At 43.0% G+C, this 20,857-nt stretch overlaps 1 protein-coding gene across 1 annotated transcript in view; it reads right to left on the bottom strand.

Moving 5' to 3' along the window:
• The window catches only part of cspg4 (chondroitin sulfate proteoglycan 4), a 61,173-nt gene that overhangs the window by 21,854 nt on the left and 18,462 nt on the right, over positions 1-20,857 (bottom strand). The window contains exons 2-3 of the mRNA XM_079270584.1: positions 5,370-5,533; positions 988-4,539 (exon numbers count right to left, since the gene is read on the bottom strand). Coding sequence (XP_079126710.1) covers positions 988-4,539; positions 5,370-5,533 — 3,716 coding nt within the window. The remainder of the gene's footprint in view (positions 1-987; positions 4,540-5,369; positions 5,534-20,857) is intronic.

Here is a 20,857-nt window from a genome sequence, read left to right on the forward strand (position 1 = left end):
AGAAGGACGACTACACCAAGTATCACACATCAACTATGATAAAAGAAAAGTTTTCATTTGGACGTAGACATTCAAATAGACATCTGGAGTTGGATAGCTTTTATTACTTCCTTTTGGTACAGGAACAGTATTTTAAGTTAATATTAGTGCACTTCATTAATTTGTTGTATATTATTTATCAATATACTCTCAGCTTTAGTGCAGTTAATACCTGATGGTGAAAGTAGAGCATATAGTATCGAACTAGAACACTGTGACTGTATGGAACTTTAAAATAATACATTTTTTGACATTTGGTAACATTTAAAGTCATGCTGGAGATTTACACGCAGGCAGATTTATCGTCATCCCACTGAGTAGACTCTCTGGAGCCTGAAGCAGGGGAGTGTTTAGCAGGCTTTGTTCAATATATATTTCAGGAGTAGGTGTCTAGATTCTTCCCCAGATTGTGTGTACTTTGGTGAAATCAAAGTTTAAAAGAAAGAATTCAAGATATATATGGAGAATGTCTTATGAATGGGCCGCCAATTTAAACCTCATTAATTGCATTCAAGATGAAGTGCGGGCAGGCTCATCTTATAAATTACATTGGGCTTCAGGAAGCTCCTCAGGGGATACTTAGTGTTCTGTTTTCTACACTTAATAGACTGTAATTTAGTACATAAACTAGATGAAAAGCAGCAACTGCACAGTCATATTTAGCCCTGCTTTCATGTGGTTATGATGTAGATTAGAGACAGGGTTACAAAACAGGGCAGTGTGCTTGAATGACTCATGTGAAAGATCTATTTCACAAACAGAAAATAAACTTAAAAAAGACAAAGACAGATCTGTCACATAATCTGTGTGCTTTGTAGATGAAATGTCAGCCAAGCAAATTAATAGTATATTTGTGATCTGTAGCTCTCATGCACGTATGTAAATCTTCCAGTTAGTGTAAACAAATCACTATTGCTCAACATGCTGTAATGAGTCAGTTAACATTACCTTGAGATTATCCTGGTTGATTACGGTGTGCTCTCCCTCATAGGAGATGATGACCTCATTGGTTATCACCTCAGGCTCAGAGAGGTAACCTTGCTTGAATATTTTAATCCTGAATGTGCCTTCTTCAGAATGTCCTCTTGCTTGGACGGTGAAGCTGAAGGAGTCCTTGGATCTAAGGCTTTCATAACTATGCTCATAAGAGACAACGCCTTTTTTCAGGTCCTCCTGGGTGAACTCTGCAGCCTCAATCCCACTCACAATAATCCTGCCGTTGTTGGGTGGCGATGTGACCTGGAACTTGATCTCACTGTCGTCTCTGATGTCCATGTTAGAGTCAGCGCTCAACAGGATAGAGTTAAGGGTCTTGGTGCTTCCATGGTCGATGACAATGATTGTGTTGTTTACTACTCGGAGGTAGGGCTCACCTGCCTGGATCTCAAGCAGCGCGGTGGTCTTGTGGAAGCCATCTGACACCTGCAGGGAGAATCGCTCCCGGTCTGCTCCGTGGTGAATGAAGAGGATGTTCTTATCTCGCAGGTCGGCTTGTGTGAAACGGAACAGGGGCTGTGAGGGATTAGATGTTGAGACAATGTTGCCTGAGAGTATTCCCTCACGAGCGTAGACAATTTGGGTGTCATTGAAACCTGAGTCGTCATCTTTAAACTGAATGACATCAGTTGTTAGCAAACGCTGACCGTGGCGGACTATGTTGAAAACTTTGTCCACAACCCTCTCAGGAGCATGCTCATTCTTGAATTGGATGGATATTCTGAAAACTCCAGATGCTGCTTCCTCATTGTCATTTTCCGCTCCTTGATCAAATGCTGAAAAACGGAACTCATCACTGCTTGTCTTAGAGCCATCATGCTTGTAAATAAGCCTTTCAAACTGGAGGTCTTCGTTGCTGAATACTCTTATCGCCCCCTCAAATCTAGTTTGCCCGGATGGGGAGTCCCTAATCAGTCGCCCATACTTTGGCCCCTGTGTGACGCGGTACATAAAATCTGTAGAACCCGGAGAATGTATCCAAAGATAGTTTTTGTTCAGAGTATTCTCACCACCCTGCATGACAACCAGCTTCTCATTAGTCAAAACAGGAGCATCTGCATTGGCGAGGATGGTAATTGGAAAGGTGTATAGAGGGGAGTACTGATCATCAGCAAGGACTCTGAACTGGAACTGGTCTGTACTATCCACAGTTCTTTGCACACGCACACTGTAGCTAATAGTACTGTCCAAAATGTCCTTCTGTGTGAAGATGTCCCCCTCATTCAACTCTCTGTCTGACAACCGGAGACTACCGAGTGTTGGAGGCTTGACAAGGATGTATTTTACAGTTTGTGGATCTGGGTTTTTCCCTCTTACTTCTGCTTGAAGCTCTGTGAGTCCGATTGTTTGCTCTTCACCTGACTCCATCTCGAGTGGAACCAAGGTAGAAACTTTCACTTGTGCAGGGACAATCTTGACCAAGAATGTGTGGTTCCAGATGGAGAACTGCCCCAGGTGGACGTTGAATTGAATCCGCTCAGTTACAATATCTTCCTGGTCAGTCGAGTCTGTGCTGACATATCTAAGGCGGTCTTGATCCAGATCAAATTGATGGAAAGTTGTAACCTGCCTGTACATTCCATCACTTGTCCTGATCTGTAGTTCTCCAAATATTAAAGGTTGTGTAATGTTATACATAATATCTCCATTACGAGGATGAGCGATGACAGCCAGATTTTGAACGCCAATGGAGGCGTTGCTTCCTTGAGACAAGAGAAGGCCAGTGTTGGTGACAATAGTCATATGTGGCTGTGTCACAGATAACGTAAAAGTAGTTGAATGGCTTACTGACTGTCCATCAGACACCTCCAAGGTAATTCCAGTAGCTCTACCGCCTCTGTGTATGAAATAGATATTTCCATCTTTTAATTCCCTGCAAGTGAACTCTGAAATGCTCCTTCCTGGCTGCTGACCGTTTTCCAAGTAACCAACTTCCATGGAAGGCTCTGGGGTCACAGTTACTAATAATTCATCACAGCGGGTGTCAGAATCTGTGATTTTAATAAGGCCGGGACTGAAACGAGTTCTGCCGTTTTCTGTGATGGCGATTTCTCCTCCACCAAGTTGTGGTATATCATTGACGGGGAGAATTTCAATTTGGAGGACATACTTCTGAGGAGTCTTTAAACATTCTGGAAGGTAGCTGTTACTTTCAGCAACCACCTGCAGCTGGACTTGATCTGCATGCCTTTCATTTCCATCATGCAGATATTTAATTTTCTTATTGATGACATCGAGAAGAGTGAACTTTTGTGTGCGTCTTGTATTCGTGTTAATGTCAACCAAGCCATACCAGGGATCATTCTGGATAGTAAAGATTATCTGAGATTGACGCATTCCTGCACCACTGAGGTCAAATGTAGGACTTAGGTTGTTGATAAAAAGTAAAGCTTCCCCACCTTCGGGCACAAGCAATGGGGTGACATCAAGAAGTTTTGTGACATTTTTGAATATCTCTGGCGTGTCATCTGTTGGGTAGCAATGCTGGTCGTTGATGTCCATATCAACATATCGGATGCGAACAGGTGGAGAAGTTGTAGTTGCGTCTGTGTCATAGTAACTTGAGTAGTCATATTCCTCCCCTTCACATTTAACATGAACATCTTTGGTCACCAAAGCATCCTGCAGGCTTCGATCTTTCTGATTTACTTTGATTTCTCCCAAACAACCAATGAAGGATTCTGCTGTCATTTCCTCTTCTGCACGACTTAAGGACCCGCTCTCACGAAAGACGTCCTTCATTTTCCCCTGTATGCCTCCTAGATACAAGTTTCCAACCAATTCCAATTTTTGTGATGAGTCAAGAGGAAGGGAGGAAGACTGGCTATCTACATTCAGGACAAAAGAGTCCTGACTGACTTGAACCTTAATTCTATGCCACTGATCATCATCCAGCTGCACCTGCGTATTCTCCAGTACCTCCAAGCCACTGCCAAGGTCCAGCATGCCTTTGAGATAGCCTTTCACAACACCAACAGCAATAAAGTCTGACTCTCGGCCAGGGTGGAAAACGAGTAACGCATCCTCAATGGTGGTTTTCATTAGGATTTCTAAGACCCTTGGAGTACCACTAGCCCCACTCCAGGTAGGAAAGGACACAAAGGAATCAGGGGTACTGAAACTAGTTGCCTCCCCATCACCAGCCTCAAACTCACTGCTGCAAGATTCCTTTGTGTCATGGCATTGTTTAAACGCCGTGCTGAGAATATCGAACTGGTGGGACTCAAATTTGACTTGAGTCATGCAACCGCGGAAAGGAGGAATGGCATTGCTGAGGTAGGGAGCATCCAGGTCTCCGGTTCCTCCAAGCCAAATGCCCATGTCGATATTGAGCTGTTCACCGTCGTCATCTACAGGAATATATGTTGGGAAGAGCTCATCAATTGTCATGGTGAGTTTACCATCGAGCAGTGTGAGGGAGATTTTGTGGTCCAGAAGGTTGTTCAGCTGCACTCCTTGGGATGAGGACAGTGTCACCTCACCAGCCCCCATGTTCATCCGTGCCTGAGGAAAAACAACAACATTGAATGTATTATATTAAACTTACCGTACAATAGATTTCAGGTTTTGTGCATGCAAATTGCGGTACGTAATTGGCAGCACATGTATGCCTTCCCTAAAATGGAGGTACACTACAAGTTTGTTCAGTCCTGTCATTTATTCTTTGAGAAACTCCCTTTGAATGCACAAATAGCAACCCAAATGTCCTCATCAAAACACTTGAATTTAAGCTTTATTTTATTGCTATGTCAACATTTATGATGAAGGCAGTGTATCTACAATGCCCCCCAATTCCTCAGATATGCTCACAGTGTTGACTAAGCTACATTTAAAAAATGTACTATCTGTAAGAAGATTCACTGATAACATCAGAGATCTGCGTCTTGCTTAAATAAAGTTAAATGACATAATTCTTACACATGCAAGACAGATAAGGCTATTCAATTCTTATAAGACTATCTGCTCAGTGCATCTCATATCACTCTGAGTAACACAATGAAGAAAACTACGAAACATAATATTTCCTTTTATTACACATACCCTGAGATTTCACCTCATGAAATTGCAGAGCTACTGTGCTTTCTGGGGAAAATCAATATAAATCTCTGTGATAGCACACCTGATGCTAATTCTGCTGCTTTTCACTGCTGCCAAACAAGTAATTATAGATGTAAAATATCACGTTTGTTTTCAGAATGGCACCTTGTTGGCAATTTGGCAATGAATGTCAATTTGTTGTAATGTGTGTTATATTTTAGCTTCTATTTCATTGAAGTCCTTTACAAAGTGATGCAACCATGCTCATACAATCTCAAGTTTTGATAAGTATTCACCTGTACTTTCCCGTTTTGGAGCTCAAGAAACAGGTAATCCTCCATTCCTGCAGCCAGAAACAGCAGCCCACTTCGCCGACTCGTCTTGATCTGTAGTGACAGGTGGAAGGTGGAGACATCTTGGAAGGCTTGTAAACTGCAGTGGCTGTCCCCAAAGTAGGATTCTGCAAAGAGTGAAAATAGAATATAAAGACAAGAAAGAGGCATCTTGTCGGGTTAGAAGTCAAAAGTGCTACATATCTGCAACAATGTCGTGATTTTATCTGTTTGTCACCCCACACACATATTCTCTTTGACTGTGCACTTTTTAATAGAGACAATAATGACACTTTTGTCCATTTGCCATTTCAAAATAAAATAGTCTATTTCACAATTTGTATTCTCGACACTGTGGCAACATGTATCACTACATTGGGATAACATAAAGATAACATGCATAAGACGATAAATACCCATCATGTTGCCATCCGTCATGGATGGCAACTCTGTGAATTCTAATGTGGAAGTTTGGAGAAACTAATTGCTGTATATGAGTATTTTCCTGAGTGTCATGTTACAGTGCAACTTGCTCAGGACTGATTTCTATTTTATCAGGTGTCCTCCAGCTGCTCCTGGATGAAGAGGAGCTCCTCTGGCCTCAAAGGGATTCACTCACTGAGACATCAGTCATTACCCCTGCAGAGGTTTTCCGGGCATATAGAGACTTGGGGTGCAGGATTTCCCAGGCTTGAGCTGTCTCGTTTCCAATGATATGCTAATTAAGCCACCTGCCTCGGACTGTGCTCTCCGAGGCCCTTGACAAAATGTAAACCACGAAGGAAGTCAATTATTTCCCAGTGCACATGCTCTGTAATTAAACTGGACCACCTCCAAGACCCCATTTCATCAGCATTGGTTTTCCATGGCCCTAGCCAAGAGATATAGAAAAGGAGCTTTCCATTAGCCACCCACTCGCCCTCACAAGGGACAAGACACAGAAACTCATTGGAACACAGCGAAGAAGGCAGTCTTCGGATCACAAAATGCTAACGCTATGGAATAGTAAAGCACAGACATTGCTGTGTCAAAGTTACAACATTCTTATGAGATCATGTGGACCAAAATACTCCCTCAAAATCAACAGCAGCATCCAGTAGCCTAGGAGGGCGGTGGGCTTAATGCCATGCAGCAAAAAATCTCCCAGAATAACTTCTCAGACATGACTGAGTCAGAGAAAATAAGGCACCAAACATTCACATTCATAGCTATAAATGGAAAAGGTATTTCCTCAAGACTCTGTTCATGTGTGTGCCTTCAAAGGGCAGCTCGTGTCTGTGTTGCATCTACATTAATGCCACGCTGCCGACCTCAAAACACCGAAGGGTACATTTGTTCTTTGGGTTCTCTTCTTGTAAATTAACCCCTACAGATCTGCAACAAACACTGGAAACGTGAACAAAGACAATCATTTTGATGTCAGCGAGGACGAAAGCGAAGCTTTTATCATGGGGCCCATGCTTTCGCGATTTCACTAAGAGGCATTTGCTTTTGCTTCCAAGGCTGCTCTGTCATGAACAAAGACAGTGATGAATGGTCTCAGCGCCCGGCCAGATACACGGAGACATTTGATTACACTGCTGCACAGCACCGGTCTCCTGTGCCAAAGATACACCACGGTAGTGGCTCTTAGAAATAAATATCACGGGAAATTGTTTTTGACATTATCACATTTTGCATTTTGCAAACCATATAGCGTCCAACAAATGAACTTAAAAACTTTGGAAAACACTGTTAAAACTACAGCCATGAGATGTTTCCTGGTAATTCAAAACGAGAATTGAGACGAACATGCAAATATCATTTGTATTACTGAATCAAATGGAATTATCACAGTCGCACATCATTCATTTTCAAAATGTCACCTTTCGGAGGCTATTGTCGTCAGCTGCGACTGACTGTGCTCCAGGCTATTATGGTACTGTTCAGAGAGATTTTCGAGTAAGGCTAAAGTATTCCAAATGAAAGACTAGTGCTAATTGCACAGGAGCCTTCAGGCTGAAACTGAAAAATGGGGGAACAGAATCTTTTCTTACAGGCAATTGCATTAACAAAGAAAATCGCAATGAGCTCCATGGTTCTTAAACCCGAGCTTTTGTTGGATTGTTCACTGAGCATGGGGATAAAAAGCTGAAGGAGAGAGCGATGCCTAGCGATTTTCTGCTTCAAATTCAGCTCGCTGCTGTTGTTGGAAAGAGGAGCACGTTTTCTAATGATACACACAACAGCTTTACTCTCTGCAGTGTACCTGGACCTGGAATTCATTAGTTCCCCAGCTAAGCTGTATAGAGCTCTATATAGAACAGGCTTCTTCATGTGGGGAAAGCACATTTAAAATATCTGTACAAATGCACTTCCTTTGTCTCTGCGTTCTTGCTTAAACATTTTTCTGCCTTCACCCCTATGCAAAGAAGTTACTCATACCTACAGGATGAAGGGAAAACATTATCATGACGGGCTTTTGAGAATGTGCATCACACTGTTGTCTCTCCTGCAACATAACACTCAGCGATATTGTCCATCTTTCAGGGGCTGGGTGTAGATGGGATCTAGCCGAGGTGATTCCGCTGACAAGGCATCATTATCTGTAAAGGATCATCCCTGCTCCCGAAGAGTGTAAGCTGGAGCTGTGAAGCTGCTGCGACACTTTGGTGTCAGTCTCTGTGTGGAGGTTTAACCACCAAAGAGGACATTCTCTGATGCCCTTTAGCTACCACACCCCTCCTCACAACTACTTTATTGTGCGTCAAGCAGAATCCTGGTCTCAGGCCAATGCAGATGGCTGTAATTTGATGACTGACTGTGCTTGTATTTATAATGCTCGAGGAAACCGAGTCTTCCTCTCTTTCACGAGCTCCTGAATGAATTACTTGTCTGTCTTTTCCCTTTCCTCCTCCTCGTCTCCATCCTCTTTTGGTCTCAATCTAGCAACACATGTCCGGAAAAACGCTACAGGGAAGAGAGACACGCTGACCACAAGTGCAGGAAGATTGGAGCCTTTGGGTCGACTTTGGGACACAAATCCCAAGCACAATATCGTGTGTAATTGACTAACGTCAGTGTGAACTGAAACAGAGTAACACACAATTCTACTTCATTATCAACACGATGCTCCACATTTGTTTCAAATAATATGATTTCCTTGTTTAAAATGCAGAAGTAAAGGATACCCAGTGTGTTTTCTCCTACTTCAATATTGCCATGGTAGCACTGCCTAGAATCCAAACAACCCACCTCCTTGTGTAACCCAGGGTTAAACCATGGTTAGCTTTACTATAAATAGTGGTTATGTTGGTCATTTGTTTCCTTTGCTGGGCTGTGTCTGTTACAACAGGACATGCTGGCTTCTGGAGACAATTATGTGAAGGATAGGGTGTTGTTAACTGGAGACATAATTGAAGTGCTTTTAAGAGTGTAATGGCATTTACATCAACACGGTCACTACCAGCAATTACATCACTCACAAGGGTCAATAGCATTTGTGCTCGTGATAAACCTTAGATTTCAAGTTAAGTCCCCAGATATCAGAACATGGATCATAATACATACAGTTGTATATCAGAAATCTACTAATGCCCACCAGCGCTGATGGGTTGACCGAGCAGAGCAGTGCGCATCAAGGGGGCGACACGGAGATGCACAACTTTCAGCATTTAGTCTATTTTTTACAAAATTGGCGACTAGCTGTCGTATCAGAATGTTAAGTGCAGTTAGCATCTGTAATTTGTTTGCAGTTAGTTAGCTTGTTAGCTTCTAATTGGCAGTGGCTGGCAGCGTCAGTGGTTGTGAAACATGCAATAATATCTAGTGAGATTTTTTGGGAGTGGGAGGACGCTCCAGGCCATGGTTTACATCCCAAAACTGCACATCCTACCGTGTTTGCTGTCAAAACGTTCACTATGCTAACGCGAACTTTCGTTCTGACAGGTCCACGCTGTGCTAAAGGTTTTTTTTGCAGGTGTTGTATCAAAGACTGTTTCCTTTTCAAGATGTGTCGACATGTGGGTATTAGACAGCTATTGGCTTACACACTTGTGAGTTGTAGAATCTAGCATGCCCCGAGTAGGCTATGTTTAAATCTCAGATTTTAGGCAAGTGCACAGACATCTATCTCCCCCATTCAACAGAGGAAATTGAAAACATCTCAACTACCTCCCTCTGTGGAGGAAAAATCCAACAACCTGGAAAAAAAACCTACCACTGAACATACTCCCTACAGCAATTATGTAATTAGCAAAGCAAATGCGTGGTGTATATCGAGGTAACAGAGTTGCCAGAGCATTCCTGCAGACGTGAGCTTCCATAGGTCAGTGTGTCAAAATGTTCAGTTATAATTGGAAAAAACACTTAATGATCAACAATTGCCACTTTTTTGTTTGGTAATCAGCTGTGTTAATTCAGATGAATGCAACATCAAATGATATTCCCACACTGATCACAGCACACTAGCTGCTCTAACGGAAGTGACCGTGTTGGTGCAACATGTTTACAGACCTGACTCTGAATACAGCAGTCTGTATAAAAAAATACTGCTAACTCCAGCACTGTTAAACAGCAGAGAGCAGAGCCACAACTCTACATACCGTGACAGCGCTGCTTTATAAGGACCCCCTCCCCCCTCTGCCCCTTCCCCGCTGACTTTTTAGAAATCACTAGGGACACACTTTTACTAGCTTTTATAGAGCCATTTCTCAGGCCAGACTATGTCAGTGTGAAAGCAAACACAGCATCAAGTTAGTCCTCTTTCAAATCCCCACCTTCATCTGCATCCCTCTGAGACACTCCAACGCTAGCCAGAGCGAGGAGGTACAATACGTATAAAACACAGGCTTGTGGAGCCTCAGCGGGTGGCCTCCCTGGCAATGATTTTTCAGGCTCCTTCTTTGTAAAACTTACACTTACACAACAGACAAGTGGGTGGCGGCAGCAACGAAAAATTATGACCTTTCCCCGTGAAAGGAGAATGGCAGTGTAATGTAATTTCAGTTTCGGAAAATGGACCTGAGAGAAAAAAAGGGAGGGAAAGTGTGGAAAGGATGTGAAAGACTCAGTGTTGTCTGAGTTTGTGCTGTTAATTTGAGGGGGGGGGGGGTGGTCTGAAAGGCCGGGTTTCTATACACAATGAATAGGAAAAAGTCCACTTTCTTTGGAGAGAGACAGAAAAAGGGAAAGGGACATTTTTATCTCTGTAGCAAACTTGTTTTGTCAAGGATGACGGACTTTCACTGGATTGAGATGAGATTGAGAACAGGAAATCAGAGAAGTGGAAGGTTATATAGAGGAGTAGTAGCAGTAGAACACGCGGCATCCAAACAAATCCCTGCAAATCATTCTTTAAAACTTCAGAAACTCGCCATGAACTCTTCTCTTTGGCCTGCACACTCTCTTGCAATGCTGCCAATGAAAACATTTCAATCAAATGTTGGCTGCATTTCAGTTTCATGTTAACATTGCCATACCGTATTTCAAGGCAGCAGCGGACAAAGAAATAGTGTGCTGCTTCAAAACTACACAATGGGACATTCTCAAATTTTCGAGCCAGGCTTCAGCTACAAGGTAAACATCTTTCCTGAAACCCAATGTTCCAGCCGAATAAGGCGTGCGACCAATTCACAGTTTGTTGGCTCATCGCACTCAACTAAAGGACTCGGTCATAATGACTTCGGGCTCATGATCTCACTCACCTCACAACATTGTAACACAAACACAGCAGTGAACAGAAGCATTGTGGTGACTCAGGGCTCTGCTGTAGTTTATGGCTTTCTAATACAAAGCGCGCCTCTGTCGGCCCAGCCGAGCTACGGAAGCCATCAACTGCCAAGGTCCCAGTGGGTGGGTCCTGTTAAAATAACCCCCCTGTGACATCAGAGGATTGACCCCACCCCCCACCCTCTTCATACTATTTCAACCTATATTCCTCCTTACACCAACTGACCCCCTCCACAGCCCTTAAGACACACACACTTTCTTTTGCCAGGTTCTCATTTACTGCAAAGGGAACGTTCTAACAAGTGATTGTTTATACATTAACTGTGACTTTCTCTGTTTCCCCTCAGCTCGAACAAGGCTGTTTATATTTTGAGCTGAGGGACATTTTAACACACCGGTAATGAATTCCAGTGTGAAATCTCACCATGATAAAAGTGTGTCGAGGGAGAGGACAGGAAGGACGAAAGCAGTGCCAAATAGTGATGGAAATCACGTATCGACTATTAAACTTAAGACTTTTACAATGATACATTTCTCATCTTGCGGAATACAAAGGGTCCTGCACAGACGTTCTGTGTCCCGTTGCTACATCTACTGATTAGGACTGATAATTAAACAAAATTATGTTAATGTTGGTTGTTTTAGGCCTCGGGTCTGGAGCACTCATCTTTCTATATGCTGTATCTCGGTTTAGGTGCTTATACCGCAGGCATGGTTAAAAGGAATTGTATGACTTTTTGTAATGTTTTGACACTTTTTGCATGGCTTGGGGTTCCAATTGGAATCCATTCTAACTAAGTACAATAAGTTAACTATCCAAGCTGCAATATGTCAAAGATGAGTCCAATATGTCTTTGACTTGATCTATGTGTCTCCAGGGGGCACATAGAGCAAGTGCAGAAACCTTTCCTTTAGTCCCGCCTCCCAACTGCTCGGCCCTCTCACATGAACGGCAGTTCATTATGCCGAAGGAAATAACTCTGGATTTGGAGATTTTACAACTTTTATGATCTAAAGTGCTGTTTATGTGTTTGTACTGGGAAATTGATGTTCCTAAAAAAAAAATGTAAATATCCGTTGAGTTGCAGATGTCTCTTTTACCAATGTAAGTCTACGATAAAAAGTCATGTGCCGAAACATTGAGGTTGTAATTCCACGGTTTGGCCACTATAAAGAAATTGGGTTGAGTCCGGCGCTCTTCCTGGAGGCTTGGGCTGCACTTAGAGTGCGTCATATGTCTTATATTGAATTACTCTTTTGTTTCAAGTTTTATTGTTTATTTTCAGCCATTACAAAAAACAGGCCATCAAAAAAAGACACTTTTATACTAACTCGTGGCAAAAATCCCCCAAAAAGTGTATTTCATAAAAATACCATTTTCTTCCCATTAAGAGCATTGAAGATAGCGTAAATATTTGATAGTAAACAGACTTTCAGTGGAGTATTCCTTTACTCTTAAATGTGGGGTCTTCCAGCCTCAACATGAACAGTAACACATTCTTTATCTTGCCTGTGTCGTGACTCAAAGGCCCGTCTATATTTTCTGGTATGTCAGCATAATGCACTTTTGAGGTTTTGTGTGGGTTTAATAAATGTTTCCATCATACATACGACCGGTTCACTGTTGCATACTGTTGAGACGTCTGAGGCGTGATTTAAACTGTCAAAAGTATGAACGAGCAGAGCGCACTTGACAGCACTGTGGTTTGGTCTCGTAATTTTCCACCATCACTCTTTTTCAGGGATATTGAAAAGGTACGTCTGCATGTTTGCTCTCATCATGATTTTCTCGAGGTCTGCCTCGTTCACGGTTGGCAGTCATTTTGAGCATATCAATAGCTCCATTCAGCTGTTGAGTACAAGTGCAGGCTTCAGTCACTCCACCACTAATTATCAGCATGACATTGGCTTTTCAGTGGGCTGGAAAACACTTTGCCAAGTAGCATCTCAGTGTCATCAATCTTTCCCCTTAAACATCAACACTGGGGAAAAAATGTAGGAGCTGGACCCCGGGGAAACTTTGCTCAGCTGGGATCCGGTGCCGGGGAAGACTTGATAGTAATGGGGTTTACAGTGGGATCGGCTGCTGATGGAGGTCCCAAATACTTCCCAGACAGATTTCATAAATCAACTCTCTTTCATTTCAGAAGATTTGTAGATTTTATGTAGACCTTGATACTTGTGTTGGGTTGTAGTACAGCTACGACAACAACACTTTTGAGGTACTTTCTATTGAGAAATATAATTTTTTTTCTAGAAAGCTTCATTGGGCAGCTATGGCTCAGGGGAGGATTGTTGGTTTGATTTCTGGATTCCTTGATCCAAATGTCAAACTGTCCTTGACCCGAAACAAAAATTTCTCTCAATGGCCTAGTAGTGGCACCTTTGCTCGGACCACAGCCATCTTCAAACTTCTGTGGTAGTTCTCACTACAGTAAGTGTCTCCTGGACCACATTTTGCCATGATGACACACAAACATACTTACAAGGTGAAGACAATACCAGTGTTGCTGTCAAGGCTGGCGATTAGCGTGTTTGATCCATGTTTGGTCTAATAATAAGTAAAGTGTCTGAATAGAACAAAGCATTCAATTCAAAGTTGTAGGACTTGGCTGCTCTCCATACTCGTCGCTCTAGACCTAATTTTATGTTAAATTCATTTTTAAATTCTGCACAAAAAAAACAACAAAAACATGATAAAACATCATGAACGCTTCATATTTCTAACCTGATTTAAACCAAACGTCTAGAAACCATTTGTCACATCAGTTCCAAGCGTCACAGTTGCACACTTTTCCGTGACCAAATTTGAGGCCTTTCTGTAAATGAGGCCCTCAGTCCTCCCCGTGCATCAAGAAGGGAAACTGTGACACAGAAGCTGCAGTGAAGGGGCCTCCCAAAACCCATATCCGGCTTTAACCTGGGTCTGCAAAGTCAGTGTGTGTCTGAGATCAGAGTGTCACATTAGCCCCATAATGAGAACCAGCTGAAGGCACACACCCCGCCAGACTGACCCTCTCCGGCTCAGACTGACCCCCCCTACCTTCTCCCCAACCACCTCACGCCTTCCCCCCTGAACCCTGGAGACACCTCTCTCTCGCTTAACTCTGAACTGAATTCAGGCCCAGATTAATGCTTTATCCAGATGTCTGGTCTCAAAACCTTCCATCAGCCGGCGTTACTCTAAACTATTCCAAGGTACACACCCAAAGACAGAAGTACATCGTGCAAACATAAACACTCAGCCATGCACATATTAGTGGCCATGAACACACACTCTCTCCACTATGAGTTAGACGTCTCACAACCTGGCAGTCGCTTCTTCACAGGCCTGCTGGCTGAGTCAGCCCACCGTCTCCCGCCGTTCGCATAACTGTTTTCCACCGGGCTACCGTTGGAGAGGCCCACCCTGCTCCACCCAGGCACTTTTCTCTCAACAGCACCACGACTTTTTTTCGGCAGAAGTTAGGAGCGCTCTCCAACCCCGCCCCACCCCCCCCCCCCCTCCTCCTCCTCCTCCTTCCCTCTGTCCTGCTCTCCATCTTCCTCTACCCGAGGAAACTGAACAGCCTACAATGTGGAAAAGACTGGGAACACTGCGAAACAATTTAAACAGCACTCTAATGTTCTGGCTGCAACTTGTACATCCATTTAATTTTTCCACAATTTGCACAGTTTGGTTTCATTATCGAAGTGCTGACTTGAAGATGGATAGCTCTGATTTCAGTGGAAAATGGTGGTGGTCGGTACATGGAGGAACCCCTTTGGGGATTTGAATTTGAAACAGGCTCCTTTCTGTCTCCTCTGTACGATAAACAAATGTATATCTGAGCTGATAAAAGCAGCTGTGATTTGTAAAAATTCAAGAGACAAATCACAAGTGCGTTATTAACAATCTATGTGATTTTGAGCCTCATATGAGTTGTTTTGAGAGTGACATTATGATATACGAGTCTAAAGACCTCAAACCAAAGAAGTGGAAACAGTAATGGCTATTTGAAAAGGCTTTAAGTGGCACAAGTGGGGATTTGGTCCAGTGTGAAAGGTCTACTTTGATTGTTTAACCTTTCTGTAAACAGAGTAAATTCACTGACCGTGGATTACTTTTTCCAGGAATGCCCTGCTCCCCGCAGTTACATACACACACACCTGGAAGCCAACAATGCAACGGGAGGTAAGTCCCTTGCTCAAGAGGTCCTAAGCAGTGGTAATTCGACAAAGGAATAAGCACTGCTCTTTGCCGTCTCTCTGCCACATTTGTGCAGTTCGGGGATCAAACAACAAACTTCAAGTCAATTTTCTCAGTCCAAAAAAGAATTGTGCCATCTGAGGTCATCCCTGCCTACACATGGAATATGAGGCCTCAACATAGAATCCACATTTAATGTAAACACCGGTCTTGTTGGGCCTAAACACTCACGCCACATCTGTGGTGATGGTTTTAAAACATGTGGTGACAAAATTGCCCAAAAGGGGAAAGCAACTCAGCGTTCCTGCCAAATCATTCACCGACTGCAGCCACTCTGCACACCGCAGTGGGCCGGGAGGGACGTCGTGGCAACATGCATCCTCAAACACAGCCCACTGTTTACGGTATAGCTCACGCCCTTTGGCAGCTGTGCTGTGCACAGATGCAGCAACAGCGGAAGTCCAACGGTGTAATCTCTGAATGCTGCACCGACCTTCACCTTGCTGGTAAAAACTGTTTCTCTACAGCCATCTGTCATAGTTTTCAAAATGAAGGCTTTGCAGTTGCTGATGGCTGTTTTCACAATGTCGACTGAATTCTGGTGAGCTGGACAAGGCGGCCACTTTTACTCATGGTCTAAATACCTCCAATATGGCTCCCAGCTATTACTTCACCTGGAAGTACTTTATTCACTTATACTTTGCAAAATTTGAGACAGAATCATCCATCTTGGCCACTACAGTCCAGGATGAAAGCAGGGTGCGGACGTGCTACTTTGGCTGCAGCTGCTGCATCCTCCCTACAATCCAAAGGGATTGTAGGGATGAGGGCAGATACGAGGCTTTGTGGTTGTATACAAAGTGATTCTATGTCCACCTTTGCTACTGACAGGAGCACAACCGGCAAAATGTCACTCATCAGGAAAATATGAAAGGAGATCGTCAAATGCATTGGAACGAACAACCGATGCTGTCTTTATTTTTCCCGTGAAGACTCATTGGTGGATGTGTGTGAAAGTCCTCAGAGAAAGGATAACTTTTGACAAGGGTCATGAGTCAGAATTGAAGACACAGTGCCACGAGTTAATGCACATCATGGCTCGCCAAACCTCAGGGATGCCTCACAGACAGAAAGCACAAAAAAACCATTGGAAAGACAAAATGTTCAGAGAGGGAGAGAGATATGATTAAAAAGACCTTTGGAAGGATGCTTCTGGGGCTATAAACAAAGTACAAAGAGTGAGAGCTACATCAGACAGCCTTTTTTTCTTTTTTACTGTTCCTGTACGTTGGCAGAAAACTTCTGTAGATAGACAGACAACGTCCTTATTACATCCAATTTGCATTTAGATGATAACAAGAGCAGGGAGTTTGAATGGGCTGTTGTTCCAACAACTTCCCTGTGTCTCCAACAGATGTAATTACGAGTAATGCACCTCATTGCCTCTGACTGATTACAGTGTTATTCCTTCATTTTATCTGAAGAGAAGTTGTTCATCGTTTTTTGTAACCCCCAAATTTGCATGACTGATTCAATTAAATGCGCATCACTGCGTTTGAAGCGACCATATGTGTTGCAGAAGACTGTGCTGAAGTAAAACTCCCTCCCATGCTGCGCCACCCACCTCGAGGATGACAGCAGATCAGTGCAGCCATTGTTGGAGGTTGACTGCTTCTCGCCGACGGAACTGATCTATGGAGGTGTGAGCCTTGAAAGTGAAACTATTGTACCGCAGTCGAAGATCCGTCGAGATTGCCAGAAGACTGAATACAAGGATGAACCTGTGACAGCTGAATGTAGCCTTCAGGTATGATCAGACAGCCCAGTCGTCAGGAGAAAATGTTGCCATTGTGCGTTTCTGTGAACCACAACTGTGTTTAATGTGGTGGTTTTTGCATTCTGTCAGAGCAAGTGATGAGCGACAGCTACTGAAAGTTACGTGGTTGTAATGAAGAATATATGACCAAAAGTAAGCATTGACTTCACGCTTTTTACATAACGTTACGTAAGAAAGTCCGCTAAGGGCGTTGTTGTTTATTTACGGTAGTTACATCGCTCTGTTCCGTTTGGTACGTTATTTACTGAGCACAAACCATAATGTTTTATCTCTGTGAAGTGAATTATGTGACGACTTTGAGTCCATTGCCTGTATAATGTTACAGCGCCACTGGTTTTTAAATTTGAATGAAGTCAGTTTGACGACGCTTTACAGCACCTGCTGTAATCATTCAATCACACAATACAGCAGTGGTTGTCCCAGACGCACCTGGTAGAGATGCACCTTTTACTGACCAATTCAGTCTTAGATATCGATTTAGTTTGGAAACATGGCCAGAAAAACAGGAACATGTGGAGAGTCCCTGCACTTAGGGGATGGGATGGGATGGGAGTGGATGCCGACCATTAACAACTAGGTTAAAAAAGAAAAGGGGAAAAAAGACAGAAAACTCCGCCCAATCCATTTCTCAACTGTCTCAAAGCGTTTGTGTCTCAAGGCTGCTTCATCAATAAACTATCATGGCCTCCATTACCTGGTTTATGTTGTCGTGCACATGTTCTTTAAACGTGTGTTGGAATGTACCTGCCAATTCAAACTGCGTGCATCTTGCAAGCCTTTCATCCATCATCCGTTAAACTAATCTTTTATCTTGTCAAGGTGCAATTACGTGTACTGATGAAAGTGCCACACATGGGTGACTAATTTGATGGTATAAGACATGCCATAGGCACAGATGGCTTGCACAGATTTTGTGCATAATACCCGGATCGCTACACGTAGTTTTACATACAATGCTGACAGCTCCTCTGCTAGATTTGGATTTATGAACACATTTGTTCATCTCATTGAGACGCTAGATGGCTTTTGGGTTTTTGCTAGAAGGCTGTCAGACTCTGATGAATCCAGGGTTTGGAGGAGCGAGATGTTGAAACACAGTGTCAATGTGAGGGAGAGAGGGCGAGAGAGAGAGAGAGAGATCATCAACAGGGGTGAGTGAAATGAGTGGAAATGTGTTTTTTATTCAATGCTCGAGGCGAAAGCTCCACTGAGACAGTCACTGTCTTGACTGAAGACGAAAACAAAGCCCATGACTGAAATCAATGCTTGCCTTCACCAGACCCTGTAGCCCAGAACAGAACAGAGCCAGAGAGAGGAAACTTTGACGTGGTGGAGAAAGAAATAACCACAAACCCTGGGGGGTTGAAGAGTCTATTCGTAAATCCAGGTATTGATTGCATGAAAGGTTTTACTTGCTAAGTGTGAGTCAGGAATTCAAATCTGTCCACAACATTGCTTCTTAACTCTTATATATCTTACTTTTGAATAAAGCCTCGACGGCACTAACACTATCCAATACACCAAGAGTACTCTGCCAAACTCAGTAGTTTTTATGTTGCAGAGATATCTACTGAAATTAGCATCCTAACCAGTTAGCCCCGCCCCTTTGTGTATTGTGGTTGAGGCAATAGTGAGTCACTGTAGCATCCAGTCTGTCCTTAGTCCAACACGTAGAGCTTACGAAGGTAAGCTAACGTCTGTGTGTTTGTTCATTGGATTACATCCAAAGTGGTAGAAACGAGAAAACGACTCGTATTTTCGCTTTGTCCTCGCCACCATCTGGAGACTGGAGGATGACGGGCTTTTGGCATGTAGCTGTATTAACTAGCATTCAGTCAGCGGAAGCCCCAAAGCTGGGAGGCTGTGGCCACCGATGTGCTGCATCTAAGCCATGTAATGGCTGCCACAGAAAGTTTGCTGATCCAGCTGTGCAGTCCCCAGTGAAAATCAATGGTAAATGTTTAAGAAGAAGAAGAAACCATTTTTATTGTCATATACATTTTTACACATACACAAAATTAGACTCCTGCATTTGACCCATCCCTGTATATAGGTACACTTCGACACATGACACATCCCAGTCGGGGATCGAACCGTTGACCTTCCGGTTCCCAGACGACCCTCTTAACCCAGTGAGCCACGGTCGCCCAAAAGTAAACAAAGTGTCGTCCATTTCGGACAGAAATAGACAAAAGCAGACTCCTCATTTCTACCTGGCGACCATGTGTTGGTAGCAGATTTGAATCGCCGTCTCTCATTTGTTGGCTACATACATGACTTATGCGAAATGTCCGAGGAAACAAAGTCTTAACGGTTGATGTAGAAGCAAATACTGACTTGTTATTGTGTTGGAGAATTAGCCCCAGGATTATTGTACATTATGATAAGGAACATGAAATATGATACATAGCAGCATACTAAGAACAAATTGTGTAGCTTATGTTTAAAATATGCAAATGAATTCCATCAAAGAATCTACTTCTCTGCTCATTGTCAATGAGCATGTCATGAGTATGTCACGATGGGTGCCATTACAGATAATGGTCCCTTCTGGAGCAAATGTTCTGTCCTTCACCTTCTTTCTTCTCCATTTTGTGAAATAAAGTCTTCGATTTTTGCACAACCGGCAGCACAACAAATAGCTCTTTAATTAAAGTTTAAGGTCTAACTTGTATTTAGAAATGGGCCAGCTGCACCAAATACTGTGTGAGCGCTTCATATCAAAGGATGCCAAGGGCGACCAAAGATCTGTCTCTCTTTCTAGACAGACTCCTCACTGCTTTAGGAAGACTGTGTTGTGCTTTTAAGTTTCAATCACCATGGCTGAATCCTACGTGGTCTCGAGATGCAGGAAATGAAAGAGGGCTCTTGTTTTGAGAGTCGATTTATGTTTTTCACAAGATGTGATGGCCTCGCTATGTTAACGCCTTCTATTGTCCATCAATATGTCAATTTTGACAGCTGATGTTTCATTAAGATATCAGGATGTGCAGAGGGTGTGTTTTGAGGGTTGTGTTGACTTGATTGACAGGCCCTCCAGAATTCAACAAAGAACAATTATGACTTGTTGTGACAAAAGCTTAAACTCATGACTCTAAGAAACACACAAGAATGTTGTGAGTGGTAAAAAAGCGTGTGGTATCACATGAGAAAGACAATAGTCACATCACCATCACTCCATTTTACTTCTGCAATTACTGCTATTCCTCCCTGTTGCAGTCCCACTTTAGTCACATCGGTTCAATAAGAAATTGATATTTTAATGTGTACTAACTTGCCTAATGTAGCCTTAAACATTACAGAGATTTCACAGTGATTCACTTTAATCAATGTCTATTGATGGATGACATTTTCAACTTCTTCAGCTCATTCATAATCACTGTGTGTGTGTTAAAGACTATTACAGCATAAATGGTTGTTAAAAGGAACTTGAGTACAACAGACACAGAGGAGCACTTCAATCTGTGTAAAAAACAATCTTGAGCTCGATCATGGAGCCAAACATCCAAAAGTCAGGAAAATGGTGATAATCTCTTTTCAAAGTTCGATTTTTTTGAGGGGCTTAAAGTTTCAGGCAGGCTTTCTCTGCTGTGCTCGCTCTTCTTTTGACCCGCTGCAGAAATCCCCCTTGCACACCTGTATGTGGGACGTTCATTGTGATTCATTCGTTGTTACTTGAATGTTGGCTGTGTAAAACTCCTCGAACTTTTTCCAAAA

This window comes from Melanostigma gelatinosum (assembly GCF_949748355.1).
Source record: "Melanostigma gelatinosum genome assembly, chromosome: 1".
Lineage (NCBI taxonomy): Eukaryota > Metazoa > Chordata > Actinopteri > Perciformes > Zoarcidae > Melanostigma > Melanostigma gelatinosum.